General features: G+C 37.4%; 14 protein-coding genes across 14 annotated transcripts; 7 read left to right on the top strand and 7 right to left on the bottom strand.

Annotated features, from left to right (window-relative positions):
* Window positions 1–488: 488 nt before the first annotated feature.
* Gasu_55800 (uncharacterized protein) lies at window positions 489–2109 on the bottom strand. Its single transcript, XM_005703251.1, has 3 exons — window positions 1803–2109; window positions 1043–1736; window positions 489–915 (listed from the first exon to the last, which is right to left on the bottom strand). The coding sequence occupies exons 1-3, from the start codon at window positions 2084–2086 to the stop codon at window positions 571–573; spliced, it is 1323 nt and encodes a 440-aa protein (XP_005703308.1). The 5' UTR covers window positions 2087–2109; the 3' UTR covers window positions 489–570.
* Window positions 2110–2119: 10 nt separating this feature from the next.
* Window positions 2120–4021, top strand: Gasu_55790 (SAC3/GANP family protein). Its single transcript, XM_005703250.1, has 4 exons — window positions 2120–2883; window positions 2933–3191; window positions 3246–3435; window positions 3493–4021. Exons 1-4 carry the CDS (start codon window positions 2142–2144, stop codon window positions 3910–3912), a joined length of 1611 nt encoding a protein of 536 aa, XP_005703307.1. The 5' UTR covers window positions 2120–2141; the 3' UTR covers window positions 3913–4021.
* Window positions 4022–4909: 888 nt separating this feature from the next.
* On the bottom strand, window positions 4910–6099 carry Gasu_55780 (uncharacterized protein). Its single transcript, XM_005703249.1, has 4 exons — window positions 5590–6099; window positions 5312–5545; window positions 5122–5259; window positions 4910–5072 (listed from the first exon to the last, which is right to left on the bottom strand). Exons 1-4 carry the CDS (start codon window positions 5908–5910, stop codon window positions 4956–4958), a joined length of 810 nt encoding a protein of 269 aa, XP_005703306.1. The 5' UTR covers window positions 5911–6099; the 3' UTR covers window positions 4910–4955.
* Window positions 6100–6109: 10 nt separating this feature from the next.
* Gasu_55770 (mitochondrial processing peptidase) lies at window positions 6110–7914 on the top strand. Its single transcript, XM_005703248.1, has 4 exons — window positions 6110–6259; window positions 6304–6642; window positions 6715–7651; window positions 7708–7914. The coding sequence occupies exons 1-4, from the start codon at window positions 6149–6151 to the stop codon at window positions 7887–7889; spliced, it is 1569 nt and encodes a 522-aa protein (XP_005703305.1). The 5' UTR covers window positions 6110–6148; the 3' UTR covers window positions 7890–7914.
* A 5-nt stretch (window positions 7915–7919) lies between these two features.
* On the top strand, window positions 7920–8724 carry Gasu_55760 (uncharacterized protein). Its single transcript, XM_005703247.1, has 3 exons — window positions 7920–7997; window positions 8047–8292; window positions 8339–8724. The coding sequence occupies exons 1-3, from the start codon at window positions 7978–7980 to the stop codon at window positions 8556–8558; spliced, it is 486 nt and encodes a 161-aa protein (XP_005703304.1). The 5' UTR covers window positions 7920–7977; the 3' UTR covers window positions 8559–8724.
* A 10-nt stretch (window positions 8725–8734) lies between these two features.
* Window positions 8735–9979, bottom strand: Gasu_55750 (26S proteasome regulatory subunit N1). Its single transcript, XM_005703246.1, has 2 exons — window positions 9854–9979; window positions 8735–9807 (listed from the first exon to the last, which is right to left on the bottom strand). Exons 1-2 carry the CDS (start codon window positions 9929–9931, stop codon window positions 8860–8862), a joined length of 1026 nt encoding a protein of 341 aa, XP_005703303.1. The 5' UTR covers window positions 9932–9979; the 3' UTR covers window positions 8735–8859.
* A 4-nt stretch (window positions 9980–9983) lies between these two features.
* On the bottom strand, window positions 9984–12279 carry Gasu_55740 (anaphase-promoting complex subunit 3). Its single transcript, XM_005703245.1, has 5 exons — window positions 12173–12279; window positions 12003–12125; window positions 10625–11947; window positions 10278–10574; window positions 9984–10218 (listed from the first exon to the last, which is right to left on the bottom strand). Exons 1-5 carry the CDS (start codon window positions 12251–12253, stop codon window positions 10054–10056), a joined length of 1989 nt encoding a protein of 662 aa, XP_005703302.1. The 5' UTR covers window positions 12254–12279; the 3' UTR covers window positions 9984–10053.
* Window positions 12280–12289: 10 nt separating this feature from the next.
* Window positions 12290–14194, top strand: Gasu_55730 (oligosaccharyltransferase complex subunit alpha (ribophorin I)). Its single transcript, XM_005703244.1, has 3 exons — window positions 12290–14033; window positions 14090–14109; window positions 14163–14194. Exons 1-3 carry the CDS (start codon window positions 12336–12338, stop codon window positions 14167–14169), a joined length of 1725 nt encoding a protein of 574 aa, XP_005703301.1. The 5' UTR covers window positions 12290–12335; the 3' UTR covers window positions 14170–14194.
* Window positions 14195–14198: 4 nt separating this feature from the next.
* Window positions 14199–15099, bottom strand: Gasu_55720 (GINS complex subunit 4). Its single transcript, XM_005703243.1, has 3 exons — window positions 14622–15099; window positions 14391–14567; window positions 14199–14331 (listed from the first exon to the last, which is right to left on the bottom strand). The coding sequence occupies exons 1-3, from the start codon at window positions 14981–14983 to the stop codon at window positions 14226–14228; spliced, it is 645 nt and encodes a 214-aa protein (XP_005703300.1). The 5' UTR covers window positions 14984–15099; the 3' UTR covers window positions 14199–14225.
* Window positions 15100–15239: 140 nt separating this feature from the next.
* On the top strand, window positions 15240–15874 carry Gasu_55710 (uncharacterized protein). Its single transcript, XM_005703242.1, has 3 exons — window positions 15240–15491; window positions 15545–15770; window positions 15819–15874. Exons 1-3 carry the CDS (start codon window positions 15270–15272, stop codon window positions 15848–15850), a joined length of 480 nt encoding a protein of 159 aa, XP_005703299.1. The 5' UTR covers window positions 15240–15269; the 3' UTR covers window positions 15851–15874.
* Window positions 15875–15878: 4 nt separating this feature from the next.
* Gasu_55700 (endomembrane protein-like protein) lies at window positions 15879–18339 on the bottom strand. Its single transcript, XM_005703241.1, has 15 exons — window positions 18288–18339; window positions 18143–18240; window positions 17986–18094; window positions 17805–17930; window positions 17692–17752; window positions 17548–17633; window positions 17370–17494; window positions 17195–17322; window positions 17035–17135; window positions 16764–16984; window positions 16574–16718; window positions 16396–16521; window positions 16273–16340; window positions 16114–16216; window positions 15879–16064 (listed from the first exon to the last, which is right to left on the bottom strand). The coding sequence occupies exons 1-15, from the start codon at window positions 18330–18332 to the stop codon at window positions 15939–15941; spliced, it is 1668 nt and encodes a 555-aa protein (XP_005703298.1). The 5' UTR covers window positions 18333–18339; the 3' UTR covers window positions 15879–15938.
* A 20-nt stretch (window positions 18340–18359) lies between these two features.
* On the top strand, window positions 18360–19624 carry Gasu_55690 (beta-keto reductase). Its single transcript, XM_005703240.1, has 5 exons — window positions 18360–18602; window positions 18652–18725; window positions 18774–19275; window positions 19326–19472; window positions 19523–19624. The coding sequence occupies exons 1-5, from the start codon at window positions 18489–18491 to the stop codon at window positions 19595–19597; spliced, it is 912 nt and encodes a 303-aa protein (XP_005703297.1). The 5' UTR covers window positions 18360–18488; the 3' UTR covers window positions 19598–19624.
* A 4-nt stretch (window positions 19625–19628) lies between these two features.
* Window positions 19629–20899, bottom strand: Gasu_55680 (ABC transporter, ATP-binding protein). The gene has a single exon (XM_005703239.1). The coding sequence runs from the start codon at window positions 20894–20896 to the stop codon at window positions 19667–19669; it is 1230 nt and encodes a 409-aa protein (XP_005703296.1). The 5' UTR covers window positions 20897–20899; the 3' UTR covers window positions 19629–19666.
* A 10-nt stretch (window positions 20900–20909) lies between these two features.
* On the top strand, window positions 20910–22129 carry Gasu_55670 (leucine zipper protein; the record flags this gene model as incomplete). The annotated part of the gene is made up of 5 exons (XM_005703238.1): window positions 20910–21000; window positions 21048–21239; window positions 21287–21471; window positions 21523–21610; window positions 21664–22129. The coding sequence occupies exons 1-5, from the start codon at window positions 20940–20942 to the stop codon at window positions 21735–21737; spliced, it is 600 nt and encodes a 199-aa protein (XP_005703295.1). The 5' UTR covers window positions 20910–20939.

Below are 22129 nucleotides of genomic sequence, written 5' to 3'. Positions count from 1 at the left end.
TTCCATTTTCTAAGTTGTTTCTGTTCTCATTTGTATCTTCCAAAGTAGAAGAAGAAGATGATGATGTGGATAGAGATGGATGAAAGGGTTCATATATATGATGGATGGATGAGAAGTTTGTTGTTATAGACTGAAAATTGGGGTTCAAGTACATTCTTGATAGACCCATATAACCCCAAGTAGGCATAGGAACAAAGAAACTCTTAGGTATTCTATCACTTCTATGAGAATAGTATTTCATTCTATCCCAATCACTCAACCATATTGTTTTTTGAGTTGGTATAGAGTTTTCGTTATTCGACGACTGAATTTCAAATAGAGTACCACAATTGGGCAACATGGAATACTCTCCCAGTGGATAGTAGTAGTAGTAGTAGTAGTAGAATGGAGACCATATCATCAATGGTTGAGATGGTATATATTCATGGGTTGTTGTAGAAGCAACATTTGTATGGGATATGCCACACATGTGAGAATCAAAAACCATTCATAACAAAATGATGTCGATCATCCTTACCATTTACAATGGCATTACATGAAATCTGCATTTCCAAAGATATGTGATTGTGTTTATTCTATTTTCCAATGATCCTTTTTCCATGTACCATCATTTATCGTACGTTCATGTATACAATGATCATAATATTTGAATAATTGTTGTATCTCTATCCTTTGGTCACTCTTCATCATCCAATAGGGCTTGTCTTCTTCTACTTCTTCATGACTCTTCACATACTTCTTTGGTTCATAACAAGCCCATATAGACTTGAGCTCACTCGTTGACTCTGAAGAAATAGGAATACGCTTCAATCGAATATTCCATCGATCTATATTCATCATCATCGTCGTTGTAAAATGTGATGAAGCCTGTTCAACTATTTCCATATTGCTCACTTTTCCCAACATTTTGTTGTACTATTCATAACAGATTGATATATAACTATCATAAACACACAAACTCTTTCTCTCTCTCTCTTTTTATATATATAAATATATATATATATATATACAGAGAGAGAGAGATATATATATATATACATACCATTTGTATCATCTCATGTCTTGTATAATCATATACATGAATACTTTGGTCTTCACTAGCACTTAACAATAATCCTTTCCTTTCTCCATGTTGTGGTATCCAACGCAAGCAAGTAACTTGAGTTGAATGTTCCTTTTTTAATAATTGTACAGCACAAGAGCTACTAGGATTACTTTTGAGAGGCAAGTAAATCGATACTTGATATATCTTTCCATCACGAGTACCCACAAATAAGACGGCTTCATGATGATGCATAGTCAAACAGGTAAGTGGATACACAAGTGAATAAGTATGTAACCATTCACCTGAAGAAAGTTTCCATACTCTTACAGTACAATCTAAACTACAACTAAATATCCAATCTCTCAAAGCATATTTACCACAACAAACGTTGGTCACTGGCATAGTATGACCTCTAAAGGTTGCCAGTGGAATAGGTTTTCTATTTTCATGAATAGAATATAAAGATAATTGGGTCAACTGTAATAATGACCAACTTTTCAAGGTACCATCTTCACTAGCTGTCACAAATACAATGCCATCATCTGCAAAGCAAATATCCGATAGGGCTCTCCAGTGGGCAACCCATATACCTAATAATACTCCACTAGAAACTTCCCAAATATACAGTCTGCCAAATACATCACCTCCCAATAAATATCGACCAGTAAAACTGTATTTGAATACGACAAGCCTACAAATCCATAAAGACAACCACAAACATCAATATAAAATGATAAAAAGAAAATACGAGGATTACCCTTCAGGTGCAGAGCACTTAAATTCTGAACTTTCCTTTTGCAATGAGAAAAACTCAAAAGAACCAGGACTAGCTTCAACGGTTGCTGTTTGAGTAGACTGAACGGAATCCTTTTTACAAGTAAAGTGATAACCCGTATGCAAGCGACACAAAGATAGACAACCAGGAGCCACCGACTGAATGGAAAACAATCTTCGCGGTTTCTCTTCTCCTGGAACCCACAACTGCGTCCAACGATGATCACTATGAGTAATCAACACGGATACTTGTTGCTCATCCAACATCCTATAAAAAGATAATGATTTCGTCGAGTGGCAATTGTCGCAAGTAGGAGTTGTGATGACCCACCGCCAAGAATGGAAGTTATCTGTAGACGCTTCAGGAAGACAATACATTTACAACGAAAAATTGGGTTGTTCTAGGTGGTTATGGGAAAGATATTATGATGAAAATACCAAACACTTTTACTTGTGTAACGTATTGACTGGACAATCAGTATGGGAAGCAACAACACCTGTGCAACCTACCTATTTGCAAACACAACCCGCAACTCCTATGCAAAAGGTGGTAACAAACGCAGTCAGTGCTCACCCAACCAAAAATGTTTTACCCAAAAAAACAGAAAATTGGAAGCAAACAAACGAAGTAGAGTTTTTTACGCCAGATGGAAGAAAATATTATTGGGACCCTGTCACGAAAACTTCAAGATGGGCAAATGAATCAACAAACTTGGAGAATAACAGGCCAAATCTTTCTCAACAAACTTTGCAGTCCAAACAAATAACTTCAAGTAAAAAGGTATCAATCAAGTGGAAACAGTTGAGTTCCGAAAAACAACTTGTCAACTCTCAAAAACTGGATACACCTTTCAAAGAACCCAAGTGGGAAACGACAAGCTTAGCGAAAGATGCTAGCTCAACTTTATCTTCTGACCAAAATAGACAAGATATTATGGAAACTAGTGTCCAGTCTAACAGTGTGGCAACATTATCTGACTCAAATAGTATTGTACAGAGTGTATCCGAGATAAATATGGATGGCAAACAAGGTTTACGTCAAGATGTCAACGGGAATGAATCTAGTAAGTAGAGAGTATACAAGGCAAGACTTTCATTGAAACTGTTACATAGTTGACTTGAATATGAATCAGAGACTTCCTTTGCGTGTAAAGAAAAGAAAGAAGAAACTTAAAGGAAGTAGCGAAGATGGTTCCCAATTGAATACAGTGGAGCCTGTAATTATGAAAGCTGATGCCTCTGTGAGAATTATAGGAACATGTGTTGAACTGGAGAAGCCATATTTACGACTAACCTCGGTTCCTGATCCAAAAGATGTAAGACCCTATTCTGTGCTGAAAAAGGCACTAGGTCGTGTGAAAAACAAATACAAGTATGTCTTGTGAAATGTTTAAACAGAGAATATGTTGAAACTCTCCATTCTTAGAAAGAGAAAATGGTCATATAATTATACATGTGAGCAGTTGAAAAGTATACGGCAAGACATGACTGTACAAGGAATTGAAGACGCATTAGCTGTACAAGTCTATGAAACTCATGGCCGATTGGCTTTGGAAAATAATGACATGGACGAATTTATTCAGTGCTTGACCTGTTTGTCCCAACTTTATCCAAAGGTAGTGGTTTGTCTTGTGGTATTATGAATATAACTAAAATACACGCCATTACTATAGGTAGAATCCGAGCACAGGATTGAATTTGTTGCTTATCGAATTCTATACGCTACATATGTGAACTCCAAGGACCTTTTGACCTCGATTCTTTGTGACTTGGGCCGAAAGGAAAAAAGTTTATGGGAGGTTTCTCACGCCACACAAGTTTGGAAATCTGTATCAATTGACAATTGGAATCGATTTTTTTTCCTCTATGCACATTGTCCCCACCTTGGATTTTACTTGATGGATAAGATGAAGAATAGGGTGCGGCAAAGTGCGTTGAATCATTTGAGGAAAGCATTTAAAGTGGATAACATTGAAATTGAGTTTCTAAGCAAGAATTTTGGGTTTGAGAATATAAGCGAATGTATTCAATATTTCGAAGAAAATGAATTTATTTTTGACGAACACAAAAAGGAAATTATCATCTCCAAATAATAGAACTTTTATTTTAAATGCTGTAAATTTTGAAAAAGTTTGATATGGTTGCATTCTCATTTCTATTAACATTGTTAATTATTACACGAATAAAAAACATTTAAAAAGCGCTGCAACATGTAGCTTCTCGATTCTTTTGATAACGACCTTTTATTTCCTTTTAAAACCATAAAAGTTTCACTTTTTAAGGATATGAACTTTCTAAACATTTAGTTTATTTCCAAAAATTTTAAGCTTAAAAAGGCCTTGTTTTGTGAATTTAGACCTTTAGTATGCGAAGAAAACCCTTATTCAAAGCCTTAGCTCACATATTAAAAAAATTTTTCAGTCGGAAGCAGCTTCACAGGAAATATGTCCTCAGCAAACAAGAACATAACAGGCACTTTATTAGAATTGGAAAAGATAAAAACAAAAGCAAATTAAAATAAATCATTTTTCGTTCAAAAACCTTTTCTACAAAATTTTACCATTTAACCAATTAATTTTTAAAAGTTATATTTAAACAAAATTGGTCAGAAAGCAACTTAAAACAGCAATAGATTATTTAGCCAAGACTGTTCTATAGCGTTTATTGAAATCTTTAAAACGCTGTTTATGTTTAAAGATTCAACTAATTTTTTGAAATAGCAGCTAATTGTATATATACAGCATTTTTAACATCTTTTATCTTCTTTAAAAGATTGGTGCAAATAAAAGGAACACATAAATTACTTTTCTAGACTAATTTTTAATTATGATCTGTTTTTTTAGTTTTTCAGAACATTTGCAAACACCGATTCATTGATTGACGAATTCTCGAAGATTTATTTTTAGAGATAAATTTTGGGTATAGTTAGCAACTCTTACGAAATGAGAAAATAGTGAAAAAGGGCTGATATTTAATGATGCTAGTTGATTTGATGCTTTTAGGCATATCATATGTGTCGTATGTGTCTCATTTTATTTGATTAGCCAGAGCCTAGGATACCAAAATTTGAACACAGTGACAATGGTCTTTCTGGACAACGAAAACTTTATTGAATATGAGGGATGGAGAATAACTGTTATTCCAAATCGATCCAAAGTTCATTTTCCATTAAACCGACCTTTTCCAGGTTCGAGTGGCTAACAAAGTAGAAACTAGACGTTTCAGGCTGTAGTCCAGCCTCATTCAAGACATTCTAGAGAAAAATTCAGAACTAAATATAAGAGAAAAGTGCAGTCACATACTTCCAAGGCCTTGGCACCCATAAACACTATGCGGGTGTCCATAATTTTCCGAGTTCTAGATACGTGACCTAAGAGAGGGAAATCATGATGAATTTCCAAACCAACGCGAGTTTTTGCAGGATATGTGACAAGGGATATCTACAGTTTCAAGTTTAAATACCAATATGAAAACCAATCCTTAGACACTTACGTTTGGATTTTTGTTTTTCTCTTGAAACAGTTTTTCTACTTTTTGTGACACTGGCACACCTATACTAACTTTCAACTGTCCTCCATCTGAACCTGTCGGAAAACAAACACGAAGAAATATTATCTTGTCCAAGTGCTTCTTTGCTCCACTTGAGTCTAGAAAGTCTTCCAGTAGTTTAAAGCTTTTCTTGATATATTCTTGTCCATTGTTTACATTCAAACCTTCTTCATTGACCTAACAGAATGTGAAAAGGTGGACTCCTTGCTATCTTGACGAACCTTCGTTTCCACAACTCTAAATTCTTGACAACTTTCCACATCTACGTGCTTGAAAAATGGGCTTGAAAGAAGAGTTTCCAGAGAATCTGCTGCTTTCTGTACCAATAAATTTGCTTTTTCCTTGTTTGGAGTACAGTTAAGAGGCTTCCAATGTTTGCGACCGTGTTGTTCCACTAACTTGGGAGTTTGTGTTGGGTGCTCCTCTTTGTTACGAGGGCCTATGGGAACAAAGGCTTCCTCTTTTTGAAGAGAATGAGAAAAGGGAGATAAATAGAAACAAACCAAAAGAAACAACAACCACCGACACAACCAGCGCAACATTGAAGCTCAGCTTTGCCAACCCAAATGCTCAATTATCTTACATTTCTCTCGTTGAAGTTTCCGAATAAGACGGCAGAGATGTGACATGCAAATGGAAATGAGAAGAATCTACAGGTTATAGCTAACAAATAGAAATTAGATTATACTATTGAAAAGACACAAACCAACTTGAACCCACAAATGCATAAGAGATTAAGGCCATTTATTGAACTGAAGATTTCAATTAACAAGTTGTGCCATGACAAGTAGTGTCAAACTTTGTGGGAGCGCCTTTGGTTATTCAAGGCGCCTCAACTCCTTATTCTTGAACGTTCGTAGTTCATCAGCTAAAAGTTTTTCCTCGCAAGTAGTAAGTTGTTCGACGTGATTGAATGGATATACTCACTTTTATAGGCCGAGTCGACTAGTACCATTCCTCCTCCAGTTGCACCCACTTTTGTTTCTAGATCTCCTTTACAAAGATTGAAAGGTTTCTTTGGAAAATATGCTACAGCATTACCTCCCAACTATCAGTTCGAACCAGAGTTGCAGAAGCAGGTACCGACTCGAGTGTCCCAGTTAGATAATGGGCTTCGTGTGGCAACGGAGTATGCACCTACTGGTACTGCAACTCTAGGAGTTTGGATTGATGCGGGCACCCGATTTGAACCTGAACGCGTGAATGGCGCTGCACATTTTTTGGAGCACCTCATATTTAAAGGTACCACTCAACGTACTCAACATCAGTTGGAAGTGAGTTGTTTATACCCTTTCTCTCTCTCTCTCTATATATATATAGATAGATACTGAAACATGTTTGACCAGGTTGAAGTGGAGGATATTGGTGCGCACTTGAATGCGTATACTTCCAGAGAGCAGACAGCTTATTATGCTCGTTCGTTGAAGGAGGATGTTCCTCAAGTCTTAGAGCTTTTATCAGATATATTGAAAAACTCCCGATTTGATGCCGCTGCAGTAGAGAGAGAACGTGACGTTATTCTAAGAGAAATGGAAGAAGTGAACCAACAAGCAGAAGAGGTCTTGTTTGACTATCTTCATGCTTCGGCCTATCAAGATACTCCGCTTGGTCGAACTATTCTTGGACCTGAAGAGAATATTCGTGCTTTGACTCGTGAGGATTTGATGGAATATGTCAAGCTCCATTACAAACCTCATCGAATGGTTCTTTCTGTTGTTGGAGATGTTGAACATCAACCAATCGTTGAGCTTGCTAAGAAACACTTTGGAGGAATGGAAATGGATCCCACATTTTCTGGTGTGAATACATTAGTATCTGCTTCTCCAGCTTACTTCACAGGCTCTGATGTTCGTATTCGTAATGATGATCTTCCTATGGCACATTTTACTATAGCCTTTGAGACTTGTGGTTGGACACATCCTGATACAGTAGCTTTGATGGTCCTTCAGTCACTTCTTGGTTCTTGGGACCGAAGTTCTGGACTTGGTATGAATACTGGAATTCGTCTTGGTGCCGCAGTAGCAGATACTTCTTGTCAGAGTGTGATGTCTTATAATACTACTTATACAGACACTGGTCTGTTTGGTGTCTATGCAGTTGCAGAACCTGTTGAATTGGATGATGTTGGATATGCAGTACTTCATGAGTTGGTTAGAGCTTGTTTTAAGATTGAGGAAGCAGATTTACAGAGAGCCAAAGTACAGTTGAAGACCAATTTGTTGGGACAACTGGATAATACAACTGCGGAAGCGGAAGAAGTGGGACGTCAACTCTTAGTATATGGTAAGTGATAATAGATATTGTTTCATTTTCTGTTTTGGATAGACAACTTTTATTAGGTCGTCGTATTCCATTGTTGGAAATGTTTGCGAGAATAGATGCTGTGGATATTTCTACCTTGAAGAGAGTTGCCAATCGATATATATACGATAGAGATCCAGCAGTAGCTGCTATGGGACCCATATTCACTCTTCCAGACTATAATTGGATTCGAAGAAGAACTTTCTGGAACAGATATTAAAGATTTGTTTTGGATATGAAAAGAAATTGTGAATACTTTCATTTTGTGTGTCCAATGACTAGAATTGAGACTATGTCAACTGTTGGTTATGGAAGAAGAAGCAAATAAGTGAGTTGTAACTTGGTTGAGAAACTTATGGTTCAACGAGGTTCTCTAGTTGGAACAAAAGTTACAAGAAACATTTTTATTTCTTGTCAAGTGTTTTTATATTGTTGTCGTTTTTGTTGGGTTGGCCTATTGTAGTGATAGTGTTGAGTAGTTTGAAAATTCAACAAGGCTTGTATTGTGATGAACACTTGGCAAGATTTGTTATAGTTTCTGCTGGACTTTGGTTATTATTGGGGTTATACTCTTTGGTTATTTTTGTGTTGATTTGGATATGGGGAGACGTTCCACACTCTGGGTAGGATTCTTACAACTTGTGTTTCCTTATCTCTCATTCGACCTAGTATATTTAGTAGTGTAGGATTTCTGCTTCTGCTATTCAACTTTGGTTATTGGATATATCTTCAAGTACGGTTTTTTGAAAGTGCTGGTCCTGGTGCATTTTGTCCCAACAGTTGTAGTTGTCAAGGTTATCCACAACATACTCGATGTTGTGATTCAGTTTCATATGGATTGACTTTGGCTATGATTGTTATTATGTACGTTTGTGCACTCATGTTGTAAGTGATTGTATCTTGTATTGGAAAATGTTGTTGTCCATGTCTCTATTAGGTTTTGTTATCCTTGTTGGGTTTCATTGGTTTGGTCTCGAAGAACGAGGAGAGGTTTGGGTAGATTGAGTCATTGGATAGGAAGTGCTTCTGATTCTGTCACATATGTGGGTTCAGTTGGACGACGATGGAATCAATTAGGACTTTATCGATATGCAAATTCTAGAAGAGCAACAGCTGAAGGTTCTCATTTATTATCTACGCAAAATACTCAAGAAGAATAAAGTATGTCTCTCACACACAGCCAATATTCATTATGGTTGCTTTTTGGTTTCCGATGTATCTTGAAGAGACATTTTCAAAGCCTTTTGCAATTCTTCTTCTTCATCATCATAATCTTCTTGTTCTTCTTCATTAGTTCTTTTCGATGTTGGATCATTACCACTACTTTGACCAGAATCCACTTGCATCACATGTGCATTCGTTCCTGAATCATACAACTCAGCATCTGCTTCATCTCCTTGAGAAATATCCGCATTACTTTGTTCCTCTTTCCTATACTCTTCGCTACGACTCGTATCCATTTCTTGTTGCCTACTCAAGGCTTCTTGTCTAGACTTTTCTTCTTCCATAGATATTCTCAAAGCCATTGCAAGTTCCGGGTCAACATTGGGATCAACTCCAAACTCAAAATCACTAGCTCCACCACCAGTTTGTCCACTTATAGAAGAACCTGTCCCAACACCATAACCAGTATCCATGGCCTCTTGTTGTACAATAGGTGAAGTCAATACAATATCTGATAAGATGTGAGGTCCAGGTAAAACACTCAATAGATGACTATTCTCATTCGAGTTGACTGCCTCGATGAGAGCTTCCAATTTGCTTTCGTTCGCTTCACATTCCCCAAAACTAACGATATCTAAAGCTACGTTGTTCTTCTTCAACCTTCGTCCCAAAGAAACCAACTCTTCTTCAGGAACGTCCACATAACTTCCCACAAAGACTATCAGTCGTTGCCTCTGTACTTTATTTTGTCGGTGTTTGAGTGCCAACTGCGCCTTCAAGATGGCACCTTTCAAGTCTACTTTACCTCGAATGCGTAAACCATGCAAAGAACTCAATATCACACCAATATCTTGGGTTTGAGTAACCAATATCTCCGGTGTTCCACCTGCCATAGTCATCAAACCAACCGTGTTTTCCGGATTTTGTTGCAACTTGGCACCACAGACCAAGTTGGCAGCGTCTTGTTGGGCATCCTACACAAGTATGAATCGACACAACACAACTGTACAGAAAACTTACCAAACGACTAGGAGGATAGTCACCATTCCTCATCCACTCAGAGTTGTCTACACATACCATAACTGCTTCCAATACCATTTTGGAATAACTCACAACAATTCCTCCTCAATCCCAAAATCTATAATAAAAAAAAAGCTATTCCAGTTTTATTTCCATTTGCATATATAACTTGTGCTAAGCATAGGTATGTAAAATAGTAATCACAAGTCTTCTGGATCATCCGGTGCATCGATATTTTCCAAGCAATGTTTGTATAACCGTGACTTGGGATCCAAGTCAAGAGCAAACATAAAATACTGCATAGCCAACTTCCTATCTCCACCGTTTTTCGCCAATCTTCCTAAAAGATAATGTACAGCGGGCTCCTAGTCATTCAAATGAAGTCAAATATAGAATCTCTCCAACAAATCTCGCTAGTAATTACCTTGGGAACCAAATTACTCAGTTCTATCAATTCTTCAGTTGCTTCCCTATGACGTTGAATCTTAGAATACAACTTGGCTCTCTCAAAACGTGCTACATAGTTCTTAGCATTCAACTCTATCGCCTTGTCATAAGCTTCCAAAGCTTCGTTGTAGGATTTACATGAATAACAAACATTGGCCAAATGATAATAAAGAAGGGATGAACGTGGATTGATTTTGATAGCACAACGATAATGATAATCTGCGAGCTTGTACTTTTCTTGTTTGTGAAAGACTTGTCCCAAACCATACCATGCCTTTACATGTTAGCGTATCATCTCTCATATATAAAAATTTTTGCACTTACGTGATATTCGCGTTCACTGATTGCCAATGCAGTTCTAAAAGAAGCCATGGCGGCATCATAATCTTCCTTAAAAATATACTCATGTCCAATAAGTGCATGAGCATAGGATGAACGAGGTGCAAGTAAAACTGCACGTTTGAGACAACGGATGGCTGTGTCGGGATCCTTTTGTAGAGAGAATAAATTGCCCATAGCACACCAAGCAGAAGAAGAGTTTCTATCCACAGATAAAAGATATTGTGATAGGAAACTAAGTTCGGTCTCCATGCGAAGATGCCACATGACGGATGAAAAATATTCAAGACCATCCGTATAAGTGAAATCTAGATGTTGGCATTGTTCAAAAGTTTGCAAGGCACTGTTGTAATCCAGCAATTCATAATATGCCCTACCGACCATACTTAGTACATAACCAGTCTGATATTGTGCAGGAGGAAGTCCCTCTAAAGTTTGAATGGCCTCCTCACTACAAAATAATGATAAAAGTAATTGAGCTTTTCCTAATATTCTAAAAAGTCTCATGACTGAAAAGCTATCATGTGCCATATTTCGTTCTTCTCCCGATGACACAACACGTTCCACAGCCATGCGGTCTGAACTTCGGGAGGAAAATGATAAACGACCCAATTTGCGTAAACTTCCAATGGTTTCCTGTTGACTTGAGGGTGTCGCTAGCGGTTTGTTGTTTCTTCGAACAGAAGGCGGGCCATTGGACCTTAGGGTTCCTATGACTTTGGCTTCAGGGGAAGGTGTTCGAAAGTCACCCGATTTATCCAAAACGTTTGTTTGCAAATTGGGGTTCGTCAAGGTGATATGTGACACTCGTGAAGGTGATGCAAGACGTTTGGGTGTTTGACGTTGATAAGGCGTATTGTAGTCTTCTTCTTCACTCGTTCTTCCTATAATTTGTGGGGGAAGTTGTTTCCCAGACGAAATCGAAGGAGCTTCCACAGAAGTTGATGATAAACAAGACAAACCCAGTGGCTGGTTTGGACCAGCCTCTGCCGATGGCCCAACTTGTGTAGACAACAACGTCCAGTCTTCCTTTGAAAAATAGGTATCAGGATCTGGACTACTTCCCAATTCACATAACGCCACATATGCCATCCATAACGTGGCATCCTTTTCCAAACATTTCTTAAACTGATCGATTGCTTTGTTCTTCCTATTCGAACGTTGATAAATTAAACCCAATAGGTAGTGACCTGCAGCTTTTCCAGGTATTTCTTCTTCTTTTTCGTTCCATCGTAACGAATCCTCTGCTTCTCTCAACTTGTTTTGTTCAAAAAAACACCACGCTGCCAAATATCGATTTTCAGGCGACTAGTATTTTGTTTTCAACAATGCCAAGATAATAAACACTCCGTAAAAAACAAACCTGACATCCAGTAAGTACAGCAGAAGCTCTATGTACTTTGTTTTGACGAATACAACTCGTTGCCAACAAGTAGGCGGTCTCTTCACACTTTCTCAAGGCGAATAGACGTTCTGCAAGAAAAATCTAATCATTTTGAACGGCAAATACTTGGAAATAAGTAAATAACCTACGGCGTTGGAATATAAACAATAATGAAGTGAATTTTGGACTCCTTGTATGAGGAGTAACTCGGAACCATCAAAAGCTTTCATAGAACTGGCGCAAAAAAAGCGCGCGCTCAATGAATTTTTTTCTTTGACCCAAAAAGGGTGATTGGATTCCATGGACTTTGGAATGGATGCCTGGAAGAGGCGGCTATGCGTACTTTTCTTCGTCTTTTCATTGTTCCAAATAGCATATAGTGCGAAAGAGGTACATAACATTGAGAGGCTAGACCGCACCATTGACCTCAACAAAAATTTTGTGACAGAAAAAGTAGTGATCAAGCTGGGCAAAGGAAAATGGGACACGTTGGAACTTATTTTCTCTTTGCAACAGTATGAATGTCTGGCGCAGGTTCAAGTGGAAGATTCATCCAACCATATTTTACCAGTGAAGGAACAACAAGAAACTGAGGTTTTATTTCGCAAGTTTGTAGTTGTGTTGGGTTCGACGCCCGAAGATACTCTAAAGGTCACCTCTCTTTATATGAACTGTTTGAAGCCAAAGCCACGAGTTATTCCTAAAGATGGAGATCAATATTTGTATTATGAAAGTTATGTTCGTTTTTACTGTCCTTATGAAGTGAAGGAACAAAAGACCACGATCAATTTTCCTCATTCCCAGTTCCATTTTATTGAGCAGGAAAAGATACCTCAACTGTCTTTTAATGGAAACAAGGCTATTCTGGGACCCTATAAAAAGGTCCCTTCTATGGATTCTATGACCTTTGGTGTTCGCTTTCGCCACAATACTCCTCTTCTAACCGGCAGTCAAGTGGCGAATACGTTGAAAGTAAGTCATTGGGGTTGGTTGCAAGTCCTCGAAAGCTATGATTTGGAAAATAAAGGAGCCGAGTCAAAGGGAGGTTTTTCAAGACTCGACTTTCAGTCAAACTCTCACTATTATAAGCCAGTGGTTGAGGATGTTGTTGCTCGTCTCCCTACAGAAGCTAGAGATGTCTCTTATAAAGACTATGTTGGGAATATTACCTCTTCGCATCTTCGTGGCCCTGATCGTTCGAAAGGTCGGATTTTACAACTCAAATTTCGATATCCTTTGATAGGCGGTTGGAAAAATGCCTTTTTTATTGGTTATCGTGTACCATCCAAAAAGTATCTAAAGTCATTGGGTTCGAATCAGTATCAACTGCGAGTGAATATTCCGCCTTCCATTAGAAGCATTGTTATAGAAAAATATGTTTTGAGAGTTGCGTTACCTGAAGGTGCCAAAAACATTGCGTGGGATTATTCAGTTCCGTTTGCTTTTGACAACGTGAACAATGAAACGATGTTTGATCTTTTGGATATTCAAGGAAGACCTTTGTTGGTCTTTGAGAAACGAAATATGGTGCCCACGGGTATGAATTGGGGTTCTCTTGTTATAACTTATGAGTTGAAAATATGGAATCTATTGGAGAAGTTATTATTGCCTGTGGTTTTCATATTGATATTGTTGGCAGGTTTATCTCTTGCAAGTCGCCTTAGTTTGTATTTGAGAGATGACACTGAAGCTTCAAATAGCGTATGTTTGAACAATCTGTATTCATTGCATTGTGCATTGTCGGATACTTACAAAGAGGCCATCCATAATTTTTCTATCATGAAGGGTTCAGTCATTACAGAACAGTTCTCTACTAGTTATAATTCTATCCACGCTCGTTTAAAAGAATTAGAGTTGCAGTTGGAACTCCTCAATAAGAAGATTGCATCATTAGGGAATGTCAAGTTGATCACCCGAGCAAACCAGTTGACAGAAATTGATAAGACAAAACATGAAATTCTTCAACGGTGGTATTCCACAACTCGTTCAAAACTTTCGAATCTTTCATCGGTAAGTTTATAAAAGTATATTATTTCTAGCTTTACTGACAACTGGTTGCGCACTAGCTGGAAAAGGAAATCGGACAGTTGTCACAAAATCTTGAGACGGAAAATATCAAGTTGGAAAAATGTTTATTAGATATTGAGGATGAGTTGTAGTTACATTTGTGCAATGTGGACTTTTTCACATACATTTGCTCTTTTAAAGAAGAAAAGCAGATTCGTCCAACAAATACTGCTTTGCAACTGAATATCTTAGACATACAACTTCACCTTTTCGAATGTGAATAGTACTCGTAACTTGAGAACTATTGTAAACGCTATGGGAAGAAACATTCACCATCATGGCACGTTGATTGTTACTTACCTAGGGTCTGTCGTCACATTGCCTATTTCCTCTGCTGCATATAAGAAAACAAACTCGTCCATATCATCCAAGTTTCCTGGAGGGTTATCTCCATCTCTCTCATCGATAGCACGCAGTTTTTCTGGTAACCCATTAAGAAAGGATCGTTCAAAGTGGCTTGTCATCAGTTGATATAGTCTTCCGTGGTTTGTAAGGCATAACAACGAAGCGGAAGAAAGAAAGTTAGCTTACTGTTTCATATACTCGGTTTCTGCTGAGGAAAGCAAACTCCATTTTTCCTTATCTCTCCCTAAATAAAACAATAAACTTTCAATCTTGCGCAACCGAGTTCTCAAATATTCCTTGAGCAAATATCGAATTCTTTCGAGTTCCAATTCTTTCAAATTCTTTACCAAAATAGTAGCAAAGTCATCGGTTCCCGTCACTTGTTCTACCAAAGACTGTTGAAACTGACATAAATCGGCAAACCCTGTAACCAGTTCTTCCTGATAAGGGAGTATATCATTGCAACATTTTTCGTTCACTAGCCACTTGCGAAGTCTCCAAACGTCATAGTTTATGTCTTCCTTTCCCTCTTGATAAGATTCTTCCATAAAACTAGTACTTGATATTTACGAAAATACCACCTGTTTTTAACAAGAAAGTTCAATGGGACTCTTGATGACCATTTCTTTATTTCCCGGCCATTTTGGAAGACCCAAACTCATGTTCATTGTACATATCTACTTATTCATATATGTATTCCCATTTTCTACTACTTCGTATCCAATGGCTCATGAATAATAAAGACGAGTTTTCGTTTTGATATGAAAACCAAAGTATCCTATAAGCTTCCTTTTTCATTCCATGAAACTTGGCATCATTAATAATTGGCCCCCAATGAAAGTCATACAACCCAAGAAACCTAAACTCAACTATTTATCTTACGGTGGAGTAGTTCCTTTTCGTACAAACTGTCCTTATACCTATTTACCACTTTCCTACTCTCCCGTGAGTTGGAGTCGTGAGCTGCTTCACCCTCGAAAACGTAAGCAGTTTATGGACTTTTGCTTATTTACACACTTGTTGCACCGACTGTCCACAACCGGTTCTATTCCACAGGTAAATTGAAAAAGTGTGTTGTATAGCGTCATCTTACTTTTGGGGTTGTTTAGTGTATTTATGACCCACACGATGAGGTACAACTGGATAGTGCCCTTTTCGAATTGAACCAATACAAACTTTATCAAAAGTCCTTGGAACAGAGCAAAGAAGAAAAGATGGAAGAAACGAGTCTTAATGTTGAGTCACAAGAGAGTGAAGAAGAAGGTCCAGAGTATAGCGAAGAGTCTTCACGTACCGACTCTAGAGGTGACCACCCTAGTTTAAGAAGAACGAGTGGTAAGTTTGTTGAAAAGAAACAGTTACTCTTGGACTTAGAAACTTTAGGGAGGAAAAGAACACGAACTTTTGAAGATTAAGGTGTACTCTTAAGATATACTGGTGTTCGATGAATAGTTGTCTTTGTGTGCTTTTCATAGAAAGAAAGTCAATACAAGTGAAACTCTATCAATCTGTTTTAATAGCACGATAAATAACTCGAACAAATGTCAAACCAGAAACAAAACCAATGAAACCTAAAGCTAAGAACAGTCCATAACTAAGTGCAAACGTGTATCCTAAAAAAGATAACGACTAGGAAAAGGTTTAGTGCTTCTCCTCTAAGATGATAGAATATTCTTACTTGTAAGAAGCCCGAAAGATTGCTTTGGAAGTAGAAATAGTAAATGGCATAGAAATAGAAGAATATCGCACAAGAGCCTCCATTCAGAAATGAACGCCACCACCTATGCTCAAAAACTTTGTTGACTACTTATTATTCACAGATAAGGTCTGTACGAACCACTTGTAATTTTCAAAACAGAGTTGCTGGAATACGAGGAAGCTTGTAATTGCCGAAATCCAAATGACCTACAGAGAATATTATGATGGAATATCCCGCACGTTCTCTCAACGGACTCCTTACCAATATAAGAAACAACATGAACAGTACAATAAAGGAAGAAGGATTCTCATAACCCCAAATAGCACTTAAGATATATCGCGTTTCCACCAAAACGATGCTTAATGGAAGAATTCCTCCAATGCAAGCCTTTTCTATGAGATTCAAATGTCATCAGAGATATGTCAATCAACAGACTTACTTGGAACCAAACTGATGCATACCAAGGAGCCCTTGGAATTTCTCTCTTTATTTTTGAAGTTCGAACAGGAGCTCGGAAACCTTTTCTTCCAGTATGTTTTCCAATAATAGCCCCCAATACCGTACAAGGAAAAGTAATAAATGCCCTAGTCATGTCAAATGGATATAAAACAAAGTGTGGATTGGCTTACCACAATGCAAATAAAACAAGTCCCAATGAAAATGGTAAAGCAATAGTAGAATCATAAAAGAGAGCCATTGTATTGATGCAACTCCAAATAAGAAACACTGGCAGAGTATAAATGAAAATACAAAGAAGAGTGTTTCGAACCCAATGTTGGCCATTCATTTGTCGATAAAGTCGTGCACTTCCAAAACCAGAAATGAAACTAGTCAATGAATACATAAATATCTACAATAGAACTTGGCATCAAATATACTTGTTGAGTCTAGCAAACTTACTGCAGTAGATAAGAAGGAAGCGCCACCACGCCTTTGATAACCACCCAAGGAGCCAATCATGAACAGAATCATCGTCAACAAAGTCAATTGAAGACCAACTCCTTGAAACAACAACATCAATGATGATGAATGACTTGTTCAGTAGTCATCGATTACTTACCATAAAAGGCACAAAGTAGATTGTAATAATCTGGAAAGCGAAAGACGTCACCACGAATGAGTTTCCAACCACGTTCTACATCTTCCATGGCACCCATTTCAAGCTCTTCTGTACTTCGAAGCTCTCTTCTATAAGAGCTGAATCATAATATTAGGAACAACAACAACGATAGTACCTTAATCTGCGGATAAAAATGATGCCAATGCTAGCAAGGACAAAAAAGATGAGACTCAAAGAACTTAATAAAGATGGCCATCTGAATTCAAATAGAGTAGGTGAGGAAAGACTTTCCAAACGCTCCTTAAAGAGATAAACAAATATTTGTATACTTTCGTATATATCAGAAAACTTACTGTCACTACGGTGTTTGTTGGATTCCAAGACACGGAATAGGAAATTGAATGATTAAATACACTATCGGCCGATATCAATACAGGTCCTTGCAACAGTTTGATCAATATCCAATCACATGAAGATAGACAATACAACATATATACCTAAAGGTAAAACATGGAAACGAATAATATTGGAATTATTGTAGTATATTTCAAATTGTAACTGGAAATGCATAAACAATTTACACAAAAGACAGATAGCAAGAATATCATACCTGAGAGTAAATATACACATGTTCCAGATTGGTCAGTCTCTTTCCAAGATGAAGACCCAAACGTTGCAAATCAGTTTCTCCTAAAGGAATGGCAGGCGAAGATATTCCATCCATTGTCAAATAATACTAAATCAATTGCTGTCAAGACTGCTTAAGACATTCCAAACGACCGTTCACATACCACATAATTCTCTGCAATAGCTCTTCGGAAAGAACCGAGATGTGTCACATCTATGTTCAACTGACATAAAGGAATCTCCTTCACAGATTTTTTAAAGTTTACTTGAAAACTATTGGCAAGTTACCTATCATACAAACTGTGAGAGTCATATACTTACGGGGTCTTTACTAGTCGATTTCCTATGAGTGCTTCACCCAAATGTTGTTCAGCATATTCTAATTCTTTAGGTCTACAGTCTTCACTCCAAGGAAGTGCCTTTGGAAGGTTTGGTTCTTTTCTGTCCAACCCACACTGCAACTTACTTCATAAAAATCTTGACCTTCTGCTGGACTATTATAAGGACCCATTTTATTTGCCCATACTACAATCTGTTCATTTTCTTTATAATCTTTGGCAATTGGTTCTGCAACTACTAATAAGAAGCCACACAACCACAATAAGTAAAAAGAACAGTTCATATTCTTACAAGTCCAAATAAAAAATTGTTAATTGATTGTCTTAGAATGTCGGTTTTGTCCATCATTGGCGCCTTATGTAGTCTTTATTCTATATTCTTTATCATCAGGTTTATCTATCGTCACTGGTTTAGAACACCTTTTTCGTGGGAAACTTATAGAGTGGGTTGATCTTTATTAGTTTTGATAGAAATATTCAAGTAAGAAACAGGGAGAATGGGCAGTAGTTACAGGTGCATCTTATGGTATTGGAGCAGCCTATGCAGTAGAGCTTGCAAAAAAAGGGTATTTATAGTATTCATATACGAGTATATTTTCTCATTATGTTGCTAGTTTGAATGTGATTCTTTTGGCGCGTTCAGTGGACAAGTTACAACACGTAGCTCAACAAGTAGAAAGTAAAGGCGCCAAAAGTCTGGTCATCAGTTTTGACTTTGCTAGTGCTTCTACTGAGGATTGGAGACGCTTGGAGAATCAATTAAATAGTTTGACAGTTTCTGTTCTGGTCAACAACGTGGGAGTCAACGTGAGTTTGCCCACAGCGTTTTTAGAGATGGAAGAAGAAAAGATGGATCAAATTCTTCGAGTGAATATTGTAGCTACTCAAAAGATGACGAGAATAGTTGTTCCGAAAATGGTTGAACGAAGAAAGGGAATTGTTCTGTTTCTTAGTTCAGGTGGTGGTGTATTAAGTCCTGCACCTTATTTAAGTTGCTATTCTGGTAGCAAAGCTTATGAGAACGCATTAGCAACGGCACTTGCTGGTGAATTGGAATCCTCGGGTATTATAGTGCAGAGTATTACTCCATTCTTTGTTACAAGTGAAATGAGCAAGGTATGGCATTTCTTGTACAAGTATGTAAAAAACTAAGTACAATTGAATAGATACGTCAATCTAGTTTGGCAGTTCCTTCAGCGGAAAGATTTGCTCGCGATAGTTTACAAAGTGTTGGATATGAAGTTTGTTCCAATCCTTATTGGTTTCATGAATGCATATCGATTGTTCTTTCTTATTTACCATTGAAACTACAGGTTTGTGTAATAGAGTTGCATAAGATAGTCGCTTACTATGCCATTTCCAGATTCGCTATGTTGCCAAGTTACATCGAGGTCTTCGTGAAAAAGTTTTAAGAAAGTCGGTACATAAGAAAGAATAAAATTTTAGTCATTTGTCATTCAAAAGTATTTTCTTTATGCAACAACAAAATATTGTTTTGAACACTCAACTAAATGGTCATTCTTTCTTTTTTGATACGCTTTGGATCTCTCGAGTCACGACCCACTATATCTGCTTCGAATAAAGTGCGTCCAGTAGCTGCTAAATAAACATCACCAAGACTTGGCTTACTTTGTGTATAACTAAATACTTGAAAACCTCTTTCACGTAATACTTTTTGAATACCATTGGCTACCATATCACCAGAAGAAACAACTAACTCTATGGCATTACCCATAGAAAGATTAATATTTCCTCCATGCACCCATTCACTCTTTAACAAAATATCCAAAGCAGCTTTGGATTCTTCGAATGGAGTAAATTCTTTGATTCGAATAGTAACCCGATCACCTCCTAAAGACTCTTTTAAGTCTCTTGGGCGACCTTGAGCAATGACCCTCCCTTTTTCAATGATCAAAACTTGATCGGCTAAAATATCGACTTCTTCCAAATAATGACTCGTCAAAACCACTGAACCTCCATTCTCTTTATACCCTTTGAGAACATCCCATATAATACTACGACTAGCAACATCTAAACCAACACTGGGTTCGTCAAGAATCAATAATGGAGGACGAGATAAAAGCGCTATTGCCAAATCCAATCGACGCTTGATTCCACCGGAATAAGTTCCAGTCAAACGATCAATAAACTCCTCCAAGTTCAACATCTGAATAACAGCTTCGATATTATGGCAAGACTCTTCACGAGATAAGTGATACAAGTCAGCAAAGAGTTTCAAATGTTCCCTTCCAGTGAGTACCTTGTCAAAACCTTCCTCTTGTCCCACATATCCAAACATGTGACGAATGATATCGGGATGTTTTATTCCATTCACTCCAAATATTTCAAATGTTCCCGAATCAGGTGCAATCAAAGTGGCCAAACACCGCAATAAAGTGGTCTTTCCAGAGGCATTAGGTCCCAATAAACCAAAAACTTCGCCTTGACGAGCAACAAAAGAAACTTGTTTCACTGAATCAACACGAGAGGGTTGTTTGCTATCCCGACTCTTTTCAATTTTAAATGATTTGCTTAGTTCATCAACTTTAACTGCCGGCTTATCCCGAGTAATTTCAAAAACTTGACAAGAAAGCTTTCGCAACGGTAATACTTTTCCTGTTTTCAAGAAAAGGTTCGGTAACTTGTAAGGTTTCCCACGTACTCCAAAATGATTATAAGAGGCTATTTTATGTAGCCTCTTATGCGAAAAGTGTGCAAGAATAAAACTAGTCATCATGAAACTCAATCGACATTACCAAACTTACTTTCCATCTTCATTGATGAAAAGGGCAGATAAGAAAGCTATCTTAGAACTTTTCCAAACTTATAAAGAACCTTTGGGTTAGTTGACACTCGCAAGTAGATTTGAAGGACTAATGAAATAAAAGGTAACTATATTGGTGCAGAAGGTCTACAAAGGCTCTTTGAAGATATACAAGTGGACCCTTCGGACGTAGTCACTTTGGTACTTGCTTGGAAATTGAAAGCTTCGAGCACTTGTGAGTTTTCCGAAAAAGAGTTCGTGGAAGGTTTGGCCAATTTGCAAGTTGACTCTTTGGAAAAGTTAAAAAGGAAACTGAGTAAGTATGTAATATATGATAGAAAAAGTTCCTAATGGGGTCTTTAGGCTCGTTGAGAAAGGAAATTGAAGATCCTTCCAAGTTTAGAGCTTTTTATCAATTTGTTTTTCAGTATTCTAAGGAGCCTTCTCAACGTTCGTTACCTGCAGAAACTGCTATGGCTTTGTGGGACGTTTTATTGCGAGGAAGATTTTCTCTTTTGGATTCCTGGTTAGAGTTTCTAAAGAATAATGTGAGTTATCTATCATCAAGTGACAATGATACTAAAGCTATGATTGATTAGACGCATAGCATTTCCAGAGATACTTGGAATCTCCTTTATGACTTTTCTCAATTAAGTGAAAAAGATTTGTCCGACTATGACGAAAATGGTCTGTACTTACAGTTTGTATCCAATGAGAGAAATATGACTGAACTACTTTAGGTGCTTGGCCTGTGTTGATTGATGACTTTGTAAAATGGCTCAAGCATGAACAACCCAACAAACATGAATCCTAAGATACCATTTGAAGTTTTTGGAGACGATTCTCTTTATTGTATGAATATTGGCGTTGAAGCGCAGTGTGTTGGTGGATCGATATTTTTGAAGAGTTCACACAGCTCAATGGAAGCTCATTGTATGTGATGAAATGATGGCTCTTATTATGAAAAGGACAAGTGCTAATGAGCATATTAGTCACACAATTAAAATCTTTTGCATACTTGTCTCTCTTTTTTTGGTAAATAGACGAGTGAAATCTTCCTTATCATGAAAACCAATTCAACTGTCTCTTGCCAAAGGGAATTGTTATAACGTGTTTTGTTGAAAAATTCTTTTGTTATTGAATATCTCCCAACAATTGAAAATCATTCGAGCATTTCTTTCATCCCGTTGAAGGACATAAAATAGA

This window comes from Galdieria sulphuraria (genome assembly GCF_000341285.1).
Source record: "Galdieria sulphuraria unplaced genomic scaffold scaf_58, whole genome shotgun sequence".
Taxonomy (NCBI): Eukaryota; Rhodophyta; class Bangiophyceae; order Galdieriales; family Galdieriaceae; genus Galdieria; species Galdieria sulphuraria.
This window is presented reverse-complemented; position numbering and strand designations above follow the sequence as displayed.

Excerpts from the sequence above, each read along its gene's own strand:
- Gasu_55800 (XM_005703251.1), bottom strand. The coding sequence starts at position 2,086 with ATGTTGGATGAGCAACAAGTATCCGTGTTGATTACTCATAGTGATCAT. Across the intron at positions 1,737-1,802 it reads AAGTGCTCTGCACCTGAAGG|GCTTGTCGTATTCAAATACA; the intron begins GTAATCCTCGTA and ends ATGGATTTGTAG. Across the intron at positions 916-1,042 it reads GACATGAGATGATACAAATG|TACAACAAAATGTTGGGAAA; the intron begins GTATGTATATAT and ends TGTTATGAATAG.
- Gasu_55790 (XM_005703250.1), top strand. The coding sequence starts at position 2,142 with ATGACCCACCGCCAAGAATGGAAGTTATCTGTAGACGCTTCAGGAAGA. Across the intron at positions 3,192-3,245 it reads CGTGTGAAAAACAAATACAA|AAAGAGAAAATGGTCATATA; the intron begins GTATGTCTTGTG and ends CTCCATTCTTAG. Across the intron at positions 3,436-3,492 it reads TGTCCCAACTTTATCCAAAG|GTAGAATCCGAGCACAGGAT; the intron begins GTAGTGGTTTGT and ends CCATTACTATAG.
- Gasu_55780 (XM_005703249.1), bottom strand. The coding sequence starts at position 5,910 with ATGTTGCGCTGGTTGTGTCGGTGGTTGTTGTTTCTTTTGGTTTGTTTC. Across the intron at positions 5,260-5,311 it reads AGAAAAACAAAAATCCAAAC|ATATCCCTTGTCACATATCC; the intron begins GTAAGTGTCTAA and ends TTGAAACTGTAG. Across the intron at positions 5,073-5,121 it reads TGGGTGCCAAGGCCTTGGAA|AATGTCTTGAATGAGGCTGG; the intron begins GTATGTGACTGC and ends ATTTTTCTCTAG.
- Gasu_55770 (XM_005703248.1), top strand. The coding sequence starts at position 6,149 with ATGACAAGTAGTGTCAAACTTTGTGGGAGCGCCTTTGGTTATTCAAGG. Across the intron at positions 6,260-6,303 it reads AAAGTTTTTCCTCGCAAGTA|GCCGAGTCGACTAGTACCAT; the intron begins GTAAGTTGTTCG and ends TCACTTTTATAG. Across the intron at positions 7,652-7,707 it reads ACGTCAACTCTTAGTATATG|GTCGTCGTATTCCATTGTTG; the intron begins GTAAGTGATAAT and ends AACTTTTATTAG.
- Gasu_55760 (XM_005703247.1), top strand. The coding sequence starts at position 7,978 with ATGGAAGAAGAAGCAAATAA. Across the intron at positions 7,998-8,046 it reads ATGGAAGAAGAAGCAAATAA|TTGGAACAAAAGTTACAAGA; the intron begins GTGAGTTGTAAC and ends GAGGTTCTCTAG. Across the intron at positions 8,293-8,338 it reads GGAGACGTTCCACACTCTGG|TATATTTAGTAGTGTAGGAT; the intron begins GTAGGATTCTTA and ends CATTCGACCTAG.
- Gasu_55750 (XM_005703246.1), bottom strand. The coding sequence starts at position 9,931 with ATGGTATTGGAAGCAGTTATGGTATGTGTAGACAACTCTGAGTGGATG. Across the intron at positions 9,808-9,853 it reads ACTATCCTCCTAGTCGTTTG|GATGCCCAACAAGACGCTGC; the intron begins GTAAGTTTTCTG and ends ATACTTGTGTAG.
- Gasu_55740 (XM_005703245.1), bottom strand. The coding sequence starts at position 12,253 with ATGAAAGCTTTTGATGGTTCCGAGTTACTCCTCATACAAGGAGTCCAA. Across the intron at positions 10,575-10,624 it reads TCAGTGAACGCGAATATCAC|GCATGGTATGGTTTGGGACA; the intron begins GTAAGTGCAAAA and ends TAACATGTAAAG. Across the intron at positions 10,219-10,277 it reads TGAGTAATTTGGTTCCCAAG|GAGCCCGCTGTACATTATCT; the intron begins GTAATTACTAGC and ends TTGAATGACTAG.
- Gasu_55730 (XM_005703244.1), top strand. The coding sequence starts at position 12,336 with ATGGATGCCTGGAAGAGGCGGCTATGCGTACTTTTCTTCGTCTTTTCA. Across the intron at positions 14,034-14,089 it reads AACTTTCGAATCTTTCATCG|CTGGAAAAGGAAATCGGACA; the intron begins GTAAGTTTATAA and ends GTTGCGCACTAG.
- Gasu_55720 (XM_005703243.1), bottom strand. The coding sequence starts at position 14,983 with ATGGAAGAATCTTATCAAGAGGGAAAGGAAGACATAAACTATGACGTT. Across the intron at positions 14,568-14,621 it reads GAAACCGAGTATATGAAACA|ACTATATCAACTGATGACAA; the intron begins GTAAGCTAACTT and ends AAACCACGGAAG. Across the intron at positions 14,332-14,390 it reads AATGTGACGACAGACCCTAG|TTCTCAAGTTACGAGTACTA; the intron begins GTAAGTAACAAT and ends CGTTTACAATAG.
- Gasu_55710 (XM_005703242.1), top strand. The coding sequence starts at position 15,270 with ATGAAAGTCATACAACCCAAGAAACCTAAACTCAACTATTTATCTTAC. Across the intron at positions 15,492-15,544 it reads CAACCGGTTCTATTCCACAG|TGTATTTATGACCCACACGA; the intron begins GTAAATTGAAAA and ends GGGGTTGTTTAG. Across the intron at positions 15,771-15,818 it reads TAGTTTAAGAAGAACGAGTG|GGAGGAAAAGAACACGAACT; the intron begins GTAAGTTTGTTG and ends TAGAAACTTTAG.
- Gasu_55700 (XM_005703241.1), bottom strand. The coding sequence starts at position 18,332 with ATGGGTCCTTATAATAGTCCAGCAGAAGGTCAAGATTTTTATGAA. Across the intron at positions 17,634-17,691 it reads TTTCCATGTTTTACCTTTAG|GACCTGTATTGATATCGGCC; the intron begins GTATATATGTTG and ends AACTGTTGCAAG. Across the intron at positions 17,323-17,369 it reads ATTTTTATCCGCAGATTAAG|AAGAGAGCTTCGAAGTACAG; the intron begins GTACTATCGTTG and ends CAGCTCTTATAG.
- Gasu_55690 (XM_005703240.1), top strand. The coding sequence starts at position 18,489 with ATGTCGGTTTTGTCCATCATTGGCGCCTTATGTAGTCTTTATTCTATA. Across the intron at positions 18,603-18,651 it reads TTTCGTGGGAAACTTATAGA|GGAGAATGGGCAGTAGTTAC; the intron begins GTGGGTTGATCT and ends AGTAAGAAACAG. Across the intron at positions 19,276-19,325 it reads TTACAAGTGAAATGAGCAAG|ATACGTCAATCTAGTTTGGC; the intron begins GTATGGCATTTC and ends ACAATTGAATAG.
- Gasu_55680 (XM_005703239.1), bottom strand. The coding sequence starts at position 20,896 with ATGATGACTAGTTTTATTCTTGCACACTTTTCGCATAAGAGGCTACAT.